This window comes from Dioscorea cayenensis, chromosome 5 (assembly GCF_009730915.1).
Source record: "Dioscorea cayenensis subsp. rotundata cultivar TDr96_F1 chromosome 5, TDr96_F1_v2_PseudoChromosome.rev07_lg8_w22 25.fasta, whole genome shotgun sequence".
Lineage (NCBI taxonomy): Eukaryota > Viridiplantae > Streptophyta > Magnoliopsida > Dioscoreales > Dioscoreaceae > Dioscorea > Dioscorea cayenensis.
This window is the reverse complement of record NC_052475.1, coordinates 1,723,075-1,735,420: the sequence shown is the minus strand read 5'-3', so window position 1 is coordinate 1,735,420 and position 12,346 is coordinate 1,723,075. Positions and strand designations below refer to the sequence as shown.

The following is a 12,346-nucleotide window of genomic DNA, read 5'->3' as shown; positions in this document are numbered from 1 at the left end:
GATGATCACTTGAAGATTGTTTCCCCTTGACACTTTGGGGACAGGGTTAGGCCAGGCAGCTCTTGGAACTAATAATACATCCAAGCTATGGCATAGGAGATATGAACATCTCAACCTTGGGAGCCTTCAATTATTGAGTGAACGACAGCTCATCGAGGCTTCCCTTGTATTACACCAATAGGGCCTTGTGAAGTATGCTGATGCGGGCCGTATTGAGGAGATGGCATGCGCGTTCATGCGGAAGTGGGACTCGAAGTGACTGAAGGGTATTTTAGTAATTCGCCGGGCGGTGGAGTTTTTGGGTTTCTTGGGCCTAGTCTGATGGGAAATGGGCCAACGAACACAAGTCACAATGCGCAAACTCGTGAGTCATGCATGATTTCGGCCAAATTCCATTGTTTAGGCCTCGAAAACCCTGATTTTACTATTTTTAGTAATAATTGATTTCACTATTAATTTGGCTAGAAATCTCTGATTTGTAAGCCGTTTATGGCGTTAGCATTTATTTTGTTAACTCTTTTATTTCTTGCCGGTATTTGAAAATTTACCATTTTTGGTATATTTTCGAATTATCTCCGTTTTAGGATTATTTTCATATCTTTGATTTTTTACTATTTAATGTAAGTCTATGGGCGAGAGTAAGATCAGTTTTGTGATAGTTATTCTCTTGAGTAATAAAATTTACTCTCTTTTTCCAATTCCTGGCTATCTTTGATCAACAGGTTTTGAAGACTTGTACTGGGTATTCGTGCGCGAATCAACAGTTCGAGTATACCATTGCATCATATGCTCACTTGGCAAACAAGCTAGGCAAGAGTTTCCTAAAGGACTTGCCAGTCGTACAAAGGTGCCACTGGAGTACTAATTCATGCCGATTTAATAGGACCCATGCAGACGCGATCTATGGGAGGTATACGTTTTCTCCTTACTGATGATTATTCTTGTTACAGCTAGGCCTATTTCCCAAGGTTGTCAGACCCGGCCCGGGCATTGATCCGGTTAAGGCCAGGGGTCAGGGGTCAATGGGTTCGACCGGGTTGAACCGGGGTCACTAATAAAATATAAAAAAAATATTATAATAATTAATAATGAAAAATATAATATTAAAACTATAATTATAATATAAAAAATTACTCAAATTTGATATTTAAATTGATAAATGACCTTATATGCACTAGTGTTTTCTAATTATGTCATTTATTTTTAAATTTTTTTAAACATTTACAAATTTAATATATTAATATATAATTATTGAACTTCTCTCGGTGTTTTTCATTTATTTGTTTGTTTATTGGTTGATTTTGTCAGAATAGATAAAAAATTTAATTTACTAATTCTTATCATTTATATGGATGATACATTTTATCAATAAATTATTTAACTTACCCAATTTCAATTGAGATTTTATTTTGTTTTAAATTTTCTTATATTTTATATTTAGTTAGAATATTTTATTTTTATATTTATAATAAAATTACACTCATTTATTGTTTTAATTTTTTTTAAATTAAATTTTAGAAAGTATTTAGTATTTACATAACATATTAATAAATTTTATTTTTAAATTCTAATTTTTTTGTTGGTATGTTTATGATATATATATATATATATTGTAATTCCATTTATTGATTATAAATTAAAAAATAATATTAATAAATATACATGATTTTGTAGTTTCTAATGAGAAAATAATAATAAATTATTAAATATTGTAAAAAAAAAACTCTAATATTGTGACCCGATTGACCCGGCCGGGTCACCGGGTTAACACCGGGTTTTTCCATACCCGGTTCAATGGGGTATACCCGGGCCGGCCACATGGCCGGTTCCCAGGTTTTCCGGTTGAACCGGCCGGGCCGGTCCGGGTCTGACAACATTGCTATTTCCTCGCTAACAAATTAGGTGCACTTTATTCCTTCAAAGCATTCAAAGCATTAATTGGCACAGAAACAACTGAACATTCCTTTGAAGGCTCTTTGAACAGATGGCGGGGGTGAGTTCACCTCTAGAAACTTCAGGAGGTACTGCAAGCTTCAAGGTATCAAAAGACAACACATTGTGCCATACAATCCCTAGCAAATTGGGGTGGCTTAATGGAAAGACCGCACAATCCTCGAAATGGCATGGTCGATGTTGAAGGAGATCAATGTTCCCGTTACACTCTGGGAGGAAGCTGTTGCCATTATTGTTCATCTTCTCGATCACTTGCCAAGTAGTGTAGTCAATAACCTTACTCCATATGACGTTCTGAGAGGAAAACAACCATTCGTAACACATATGAGAATATTAGATTGTGTTGCTCATGTGCTGGTTGACTCAAGGTTTCAAAGGAAATTAGACTCAAAAATACGAAGAAGCGTATTCACTGGCTACTGTGAAGATGCGATTGCTTACAGACTGTTTGACCCAACAACTCAAAACGTAAACATCAGCTGCAATGTATAATTCTTTGAGGATATACCTTGGAATTGATCAAAGTCTCAAGCAACCACTCCAGAGTTTGTTTGTTATAGTCAACACAACTGCTACTAGGAGTCCAACTATAGAGGAAGGTCAAAGCACTAACTAAACGGATGCATCTGCACCAGAGTTTGAAGTCTCATCAACCCCAGCAAATACAAATACAAATACACTAGTAAGATATAGAATTATATCTGACATTTATGACACATGCTCTTTTACTCGCTTAGTCACAGATCCCGCTACCTATGAAGAAGTAGTAAAGAATAACGAGTGGAAGACAGTAATGTGTGCGGAGATAAACTCCATTCGCGGAAACCAAACCTAGGAACTTACTGTTTTGCCACTTGGGAAGACAATAGTAGGGTTGAAATGGATATGTAAATCCAAATACAACTCGAATTTGTCACTGCACAAGAAGAATGCGCGAATTATGTCTAAAGGTTACTCACATAATGAGGGAATAAACTGAGGAGGTCTTTATGTCAATTGCAACGATGGAGACCACACGAATTCGCATTGCCATTGGCACTCAGAGAGGCTGGCCTATCTATTAGGTGATGTTAAGTCTGTGGGGGAATTCAAAGAGGAAGTTTATGTCCTACAGCCTGAAGGTTTCACTGAAGAGGGGAAAGAGCAACTTGTCTACAAGCTTTGAAAGGCATTACATAACCTCTAACAAGCTCCTAGATCACGGTACAGTAGGGTTGATCAATATTTCATGTTGTTAGGATTCAAACGAAGCATTAATGAACTCACAATGTACACAAAAGTCCAAGGGAACACACACAAACAAATACTATGTATCTATGTAGATGACATCATCTACACGGGTTCATCTTTAGAGATATTGCTGGAATTCAAAGGAAATATGCTAGCTAAAAACCTTTGAGATGTCAAGCTTGGGTTTACTCAAATATTTCCTTGGGTTTGAGGTGAAGCAAGGGCATGGACACACATTTGTATCTCAAAGAAGGCATGCTGAAAATTTCTTAACCAAGATAGGGATGCTGTATTCAAGGAAAGCTACACCAATGAATTCAAATGAAATACTGAGTATGAATGATGGTACTGGTGTTACAAATGCAAAAAAGTGTCAAAGATTGGAAGGAGGCCTCTTGTATCTCACTCACACAAGACTGGACCTCATACATACTGTTTCAATTGTCTCGTGCCACATGCAATGTTCAACACAACACCACCTGGGGGCAATTAGGAGGATTATACACCATGTGGCTGGCACAATGGACTATGGGCTCCTTTACAAAACCTTAGACCAATTCAAGATCACTGGGTTCATGGATAGTGATTGGGGAGCCTCACTAGATGATAGAAAAAGCATCTATGGCTGGGTGTATACTCTTGGATCAGCGGCTGTCGCATAGAGCTCTAAAAAGCAAGAGATCACATCTTTGTCTAGTATTGAGGTTGAATATGTCTTGGCCACTTCGGCATCTTGCTAGGCTTTGTATATGTGGAGGTTACTTGAAGACTTGAAGGAAAAACAAGGTGAGGATACTGTCATTTACTATGATAACAAATCACTTTATTTGCATACTGATCACAGAAGAAGCAATCAAGCCAGTATATTGTAGCATTGATCATCAAACTACAAACATCATGACAAAAGTCTTGCCTATTTGGAAGCACGAGTATCATAGAGAAAAGCTTGGTGTAGAGATGCTTTGAGTAAGGTGGTGTGTTGGAAGCTACTCAATAGAAGGTACAGTATAGCTTGGAGGGTGAATTGAGTGAAAGAAGGTTAGGATGCACCTCCATGGTTTGGTCCACTACATTGGATGTGATTGGCTGTGGATGAAAAATAGACTTTGATTGCATGTATTATTTTTAGTTTATTAATGTTTGTGTGTGCTGTGTCAACAAAAAAAGTATCTATAAATTCTGTATGTCTGTAAGACTTCAAGTCAAGTAGGAAAGTTTATCTCTTCTTTTCATAAGCTTCAGTATTCTATCTACTCTAAAACACAACACAACCATTACCACATCACATTGTTAATAAAGAAAACTAGCTGTGGACTTCAAGTTGGCAATTGCTAACGATGGAGGGTTTTCAGGCCAGTTACTTGTTCTTGATCTTACTCTATAGTTTGCTAAACTATTGTGTTACTAGAATAAAACTGTAGATTGATACATGTTTTTAGCATTCAGTAAGAAACTGATTATCATATTGCATTTTGAATAAGGATAGTTACTTGTGGGTATTGTTTCCTCTACATTTTTATATTCCATATTTTGTATTTTGTATAAACTGTATGATAATGATTATATGTTTCATACTATTTGGATATGTTGCTTTATTCAATAATCTGATATGACTCTAGTATGAACACCGGCATTGAGATATTGTAAATTCTGTATGAATTTAGTTTGCATTTCTTTTAGTGTATGTAATACCTCATGGATATATGTGCATATAGGTGGGATCCACTTGTGTTGCGCTCTCTTGTATTCTGAATTGTGTTTGATTTGCTTGTTTTCAATTAGTGTTGATTGCTAGCTGATAGGGACGCAAGTGTACGTGTCGACCGCCTAATAAAGTGCGCGAGTGCAGAGTGTCGGTCCAGAAGAAATAAAGTGAATACTAGTATTGACTTTAAACCCAAAAAATAGCCTGAAAGATCGAGTGGTGTGTGTGTGTGTGAACAAAAGCAAACAAAAATAAGAAAATACGGGAAATAATATGAGAGAAGTTAAGGAAGAAAGCAATGTTCAGGCATAACATCCCTCTAGGGTTATGAGATACAGGACAATGGTTGTCTAAACATGCAATCCTATTTGAATCGAAATGATTCCACATACAAAACCCTGTTTTCTCAGGCGAAATATAACTAAATAGTTGCAGAGTTGGTACAAAAATTCACACAATTGCATTAACACTATGAGACCTTATTATAGACTAATGAAAATCTCTTAAGTAGATACTCTCTCCCCAAAAAGAGATTATTTCTAATCCGAATACAGTACAGAAATGCGATTTCTCCTAAAATCCACTCCACATGATTACAAAAAGCACAGAAATTATCACAAATCTACTCGAAAGGATGGTGGGAGACAAAGTCTCCTAGATATACCCTAACCAGAGATGTACCCACTATCCTCTCGAATTGCGGTAAATCTATACTAGGTGGGGATTTCTTCTCGTTACGTAGCAATACGAAATATAATAGCTAGGGCTTTCATCTCATTGGCAATTAAGCATTCAATCACGCAATTAAACTCAAATAGATATGATTGCAAATGAGAAATAAACTAAAGCATCAAGATCCAACAACCAAAGTCAAGAATATAAACCCTATAAGAGTTTAACTATGCCCAAACATTTACAAATCAACTTTTTATTAATGGAGGGAAAGCATTAAAGATACAAATAATGGAGAAAACAAGAAAGCCATGAAAACACCCTTTTCAGTCCCTAGGATGAAGAATTATCAGAGAAGTTGCTTGAAAAGTTTTCACGTACATCGCCAAGATGTGCTTGACGGTTATGATCTTCAATCCCCTTGAATGTAGATCTGAATCCCTCTCCAAATTGCTCTTTAGGTGTTGGATATTCGTCTCTTCTCTACCCTAACCTTGCCTTCAAGAATCACCCCAAAAGAATAAAAGGATAGAATAGAGTATGTCCTAAAAATCCTCACAAGTTCTATTTATACCAGACTACTTATGGGTTGCTTATGGGCGTAAAGGCTAGGCCTTAAGGGAGCTGGAGAAAATAGTCGTGAGCCTTTCAGGAACACTTACGGTCGTAAGTCAGGTCTGTAAGGTCTTTTGTATATGTTGCTGTCCAACTTACGACTGTAAGAATTAGACCATAAGCTTCACTATTTTGCTTCTTGCGACCCCCCTTATGAGCATATGCTGTGGTTGTAAGCTCCTCTTGATGGTCCTTACGGGCATCTTTACTGGCGCCGGCCTTCCTAGTAAGGTCCTCTGAATTGGTTATGAATTCCCTTTTACGAGCATAAGCATGCCCGCAAAGTCTTCTAGAACTGACTTATGACAGTAAGGCTGGCCGTAAGCCACTTAGTTTACCTTATCCTTGTTATAATGATGCCAAGAGAGCTGAAAATTCATCATTTGAGGTGTGAAATGCTAGCTTTGGCTTTCTCTTGTCTTGAATAGGGCTGTAAACGAGCCGAGCCGAGCTGAGTATCACCAGGCTCGAGCTCGGCTCGAGTATAGTATTCGAAGGCTCGAGCTTGGCTCGAGCTCGTTCGAGCTATTTTTTTTGTGCTCGAGCTCGGCTCGCTGAAAAGCTTAAGTAGCTCGAGCTCGGCTCGTTTAAGCTCAATTACCTTGTATACATAAGTATTTTTGTAATTTTATATAATTTATATAATTATGTATTTTTATAATTTATATATAAATAATTTAATATTTTATATATAAAAGCTCGTTTAGGCTCGCGAGCCTCACGAGTTGAGTGTTTTTGGGCTCGAGCTCGGCTTGTCAACATAAACGAGCAGTTCGAGCTCGGCTCGGCTCGTGAAAAATCAAATCGAATTCGAGCATTAACCGAGCCGATCTCGAGTAGCACATGAGTAGCTTGGCTCATTTACACCCATAGTCTTGAAGTGCTGCCCTAAGCATGTAAATACGAAACACACTAAATTTAGCATCGAATTTCATAATATGATCTTAATACATGTCGGATGAGTGTACAAATTGGTATAAAATACATGCATGTTGTACACTTATCATAACACTATCAAAATGCGTCAATGGATGAAAAAATAAGTGGATACGAACAAAACACGGCAATATATTAAAATAAAGCAAACTTTTATAATAGTACCCCCCAACATTTGGGCAGACTATAATTTTCAGCATTAATATATTAATGATAACATTAATCAGTATACAAAATACATAAAAATTGATACAGATAAACATTCTACTCAAATGATACATCTAAATACCATAAGTGTCTTGCTGAAGCTATGACCACTTTGCAAATATTTGCAAAAAAAGTAAGACCAAAGCAGCTGCCTTGAAAACAATAACCCAAGGGATCACATAACAACCCTTTCCAAAGAGCCCCTTAACGAATGACCAGAAGCTGAGTAACACCCATAAACTGCAAACAAGCTCCCCTAATCCAGGACCATCACCACCACCTTCTTCTACATCTTCTCCATTCACCATCATCCTCACAAGGCCAACCACAAGAGCCACCATATTCACCATCACCACTGCAGTCCCCGGCACAAACATTGGTGATGAGTCGAATGTGAATCTCCGAGGATCAATATTACTCTCACCTGAGTTTTGATTCTTCCTTGTGAGCTCAAAGATGGTCTCAGATAACCCCATTGTCTTTAACACCCCTCCAATGAAACCAAACAACCATGCAGTCAGTGCATAGATCCTCTGCATCCTCTGGTTGTTCCACCATGCACGTATGGACAAACCACACTCGAAGTACTCCAATAAAGTCCCAACATTATAGCTTACCATTAGTCCCAATGGTATCATTATTGCCGGTTCACTTGCCTGAAATGCCATTCATCATATAATATTACAAATATGTTCATAAATTTCTTTCAAGAGTTTGAGCATAATAACAAACCTTTGGCAAAAAGGAGGTGTTTGTGAGGAAACAAGAAGCAGGGAGGAGAGTGTAGCAGAGCTCAAAGAGAGAACGCAATGGCCAGACAATGAAGAAAAGGTAAGCGAGGCACTGGCGAAATCTGAGACTTTTGTAGATGATGGCCAACAATGGGTTGTATGGACCAAGGAGAAACTGGAGAAGGCCAGTAGCCCATCGCTTGAACTGTGTCAAGCTGGCTGGACCACCGGCCGGAGCAATGCCGAGGAATGGAGCCGGGTCTAGAGTCATACACTTGGATTCCCAACCCATGCTTTGAATCTTTAACCCAGTTATTATGTCCTCCGCAACCGCCCCATATACCCAGCCAATCTATATATAATAGTTGAACATATACTGAGCTTTAATTAACTGTGATAAATAGTAATTAATGATGATAATGGTTAAATGGATGAGAATTAATAACCTCTTTTCCCCAGCAGGTATTGAACTCGTAAGTACAAGAAGCTACTTGTTTTGCTGTTTCAATCTTGGTTGAGAGATCAATGAGTTTTGCTGATGTCTTCATGGTGGCAGACCTTATATGAGCAGCAGAGTCTAGTAACTCTCTGCAATCTCCAAACACTTGTTTAGGTTCTTTGTAGGACAACACATCTGTTGTACATAAATTACTAGTTTCAGTTATTGGGATTACAAAATCAATTGAAAGGAAGTGATCAAAATGTTACCATATTTGTGAGCATGGGGAAGATCAGGAGAAGAACCATATATGATTTTCCTACGGTGAAAACAACCAGTTCCCCCATACAAGGGACCTTGCAGGCCTGCAATCCCAAGCGCAACTTTCTAAAACAAAATGAAAAGGCATCATTAATTATAAGTTGGAGGTAATCTTTGTATGAAACTTAATTTAACAAATTGATCACCATTACTGACATGTTGTAGGACAACAAGTTGGTTGCCGAACGGATCATCTTTGAGACCACCATAGAATTGTTGAGGGGTCTGAACATATCCACTGTGGACTTCATGAGGGAACCCAAAAAGAAGGCACATTCCATGAAGAAAAACCTCCGGGTTGTTTGCAAACATGTCACAGTCCACATTGAGAATTAATGGTGCATTGGTCATCACTCCTGATACTCTTGTCTGTGCACAAATAAGAACATCCATTAATATGCTAATCAATAACTAGCTCAATAAATAAATAACTTATTGTGTTTTTTTTTCCAATGTACAATATTACAAAATGCAAAGATTATATGAAAGGATGCTCACATATGTTAGGATACAACTATATTAAGTGATAACTTAATATAAGATATAAATAACTGCATATAAAAATAACCGGATATAGGAAAAAGAAATATGTCAGTGCTATATTAGTATAATTATGTAATTTTTTTTATATATTTTATAATGTTTATTAGACTTGGATCTAAACTTGTTTCTTACTTCAATTTACTTCATTTTTTCATAAAATTACAAAATGTTAGGTGCGTGTAATCATTAAATATGTGGGATTCTTTAGTTAGTCAAGAGTAAATTAGTTCTTTCTTGTTTTTTATTGCCTGTACAAATGATTTTTGTGTGTATGAATATGTCAGATAAAAGTTTTCATATTAATGTAATATTTAAAAGACCCCCATATGGTTGTTTTTGGTTTGTAGTGATTGGATCCAACAAGCCCTGGCAGTCAAATTGTTTTTTACATGCAGGTTAAGTCTATCATGAATATATAAATAATATATATATAAAAGTATATTGGACTATGCATGAGTCCATGACCACGAAAGACAATCAATGTGGGTCATGGCTTTTTGAACCCAATCACTTCAAAAAAAAAAAGAAAAAAAAGAAGAGACACCGACAGTATGGAAATAATTGTGGGGATTAAAAATCTTTTTAAATATTGGATTAGTAGAAAAAATTTTATCCGCTCAAATTTTAATCTAATCAATATTAAAATATTTTAAGACTAAAACTTTGATTTGATCAAATTCTTTTAATTTTAATTATAAGCTGAAGTACAATATTTGAAAATTTCTTTTTTGACAAAAATGTTTGAAACTATATATATATATATATATATATATATATATGTAGCTAAAATCGATTTAATTATCGTCTTGATATTGATTGGATGGTTCGATTAAAAACACGCAGTATTCCACTTTTTCATCGCTCTTATAAATAAGTATCTATGTTCATCATTTATAAAAGCGATATGCAGCCGATTGGATTGAAATCCAACGACCTATATGAAACGTTCACGATTACGAATCATGAGCGTTAGTAAATGATCGTCCTCTCTCTCTCTCTCTCTATATATATATATATATATATATATGCAGTAATAATAAGGCTTTTCTATAATACTTACCAAGACATTCATAGCTCCTGCTTTGAAGTGGTGTGAGTGCCTTGGCCTCTTCTCTCTAGACACATAAATAAGGTGTGGAAATCCATCTTCCATAGCATTAGCATCCTTGTTGTTCTCCCATATAATCTTCATTAACAAAATCATCATCAAACTTTAATTACAATTATGATTCAATCAATCACATTCAATCAAACATATATGTACCTTGACAATGCTAGGATGGTTCCCTCTTTCCACATCTGAAAAGTCAGCAAACTCATCAGTCTTGGGAACACCATCATGTTTTTCTTTACATGCATTCTCTATTCTTTGGCATAACTTCTCATACTCATCCTGAGCAAATATTTAAATGCGTGTATAAGTTTAGCTCAAATCTCAAGCATGGTATATATATATATATATATAACTAGAAAATTAATTCATCAACCTTGACATGGTTCCAATCATTTCTGAAATCTGAAGGGAGAGCTGATGGAACTGAAGGTGGACACTGAGTGGAAAAGTAAACTGAAGGAGCTCTAACTCTAACATCATACTTCTTGCAAAAGGGAACCCAGAGCTTGGCAAACTTGGAAGCTTGAACAAGAGAGTAAAAGGTGGCAGCTGAGGCAGCATCATCAGAAACATAACAAGCCAACTTCTCAACAGGGTACTCCACTGCCAAAAGAGATAGAACAGTGTTGACAGTGATGATTGGAGGCTCTAGCTTTGGGTCTGCTGTTGTGACAAATATGTCCACTGCTGGAAGTTCATCAAGTCTGCAAACAAAGTAATACAAGAAATTAACAAGTTGTTTAAACTGAACTCAATATGAACCAACTCTATGAATTTACATATCTATATTTAATTATACCTTTTGAGAAGGTTATGTGGGTATGTTTTGTATGTGACTGGATTCCATTTGGCGTTGGTGTCGAGGATCCAAACGAAGGTGAACCAAGACTCACAGATAAAAGAAAGAAGCCAGACAAAGCCATGAAAATGGAGTGATATGAGACGGCAGTAAAGAAGGGAGATGAGAAGGAAGAGGATCGTGAGGTCTGAAGCTCTTTGCAGAGTGTTGTTGAGAGGAACTCTCTCTTGGAGTGGTAGAGAGTGTGTGGTAGCCATTGGCATAGCAGAGAAGATGAGAAAAATGATTAGATGCTTATGAGAGTAGGTGTGTCAGTGTGTCTGATTGGTCTCTAGTTACAAGTTACATATAATGAGCTGATGATTTATATGGAAAGTTTTGTTCCTTTGGAGATCCTTTAATTAGTTCCAAAGTATATCCCCGTGAATAATTGTCCTCTGTATCTAGAGTCATCATTTTTGAGACAGATTTTAAGCTTTTGTTACGTGAAAAACAAAATTTATTATATATAAATAATATATACTCAAATGCTCAATATATGATTTGATGTTTTCTTCTCTATGTGAACGGCGTTTCCTCTCTGAAACTAACTAGTCGCCAAAAATAAGTTTTCAAGTAAGGTTTACTAACTTGTTCTACTTTTTTAATCTTATTTTATGCTCATATGTTTTAGATATTTTAATTAATCATTATATATATATTGGAATAAATGGTTAAATCATAATTTATTTAAATAATAAATGTCAAGTACATGAGGACCACAACAAAATAACAAGGACCACACACAAAGACTCATATATATACTCCAAACTAATTAATTAAAAAATAAGAATAATGACAATTACTCATCAACAGTGGAAAAGACACATGACGAAATCATAACAAAAAATTATAAAGGGAAGAACCCTCAAACTTGTGAATCATGGAAATTTAAGATATGGATCAATACTGGGGAATTTTAGGGATAACTTCAATTTCATCAAATTATGAGAGATTTTGTTTAATATTATTTTTTTAAGATTTTTTTATTTATTAAAACTAATAAACAAAATTTTATTAATAAATAAATAGATTACAATTT

At 36.0% G+C, this 12,346-nt stretch overlaps 1 protein-coding gene across 1 annotated transcript; it reads right to left on the bottom strand.

Moving 5' to 3' along the window:
- Positions 1 to 7,246: 7,246 nt before the first annotated feature.
- Positions 7,247 to 11,589, bottom strand: LOC120261031 (cellulose synthase-like protein H1). The gene is made up of 9 exons (XM_039268689.1): positions 11,266 to 11,589; positions 10,840 to 11,170; positions 10,617 to 10,745; positions 10,413 to 10,538; positions 8,966 to 9,178; positions 8,758 to 8,875; positions 8,496 to 8,683; positions 8,051 to 8,401; positions 7,247 to 7,974 (listed from the first exon to the last, which is right to left on the bottom strand). Exons 1-9 carry the CDS (start codon positions 11,526 to 11,528, stop codon positions 7,420 to 7,422), a joined length of 2,274 nt encoding a protein of 757 aa, XP_039124623.1. The 5' UTR covers positions 11,529 to 11,589; the 3' UTR covers positions 7,247 to 7,419.
- Positions 11,590 to 12,346: the final 757 nt, after the last annotated feature.

Coding starts and splice junctions, on each gene's coding strand:
- LOC120261031 (XM_039268689.1), bottom strand. CDS start 11,528: ATGCCAATGGCTACCACACACTCTCTACCACTCCAAGAGAGAGTTCCT. Junction 11,171..11,265: donor CCACATAACCTTCTCAAAAG/GTATAATTAAAT, acceptor CTTTGTTTGCAG/ACTTGATGAACTTCCAGCAG. Junction 8,402..8,495: donor ATACCTGCTGGGGAAAAGAG/GTTATTAATTCT, acceptor TATTATATATAG/ATTGGCTGGGTATATGGGGC.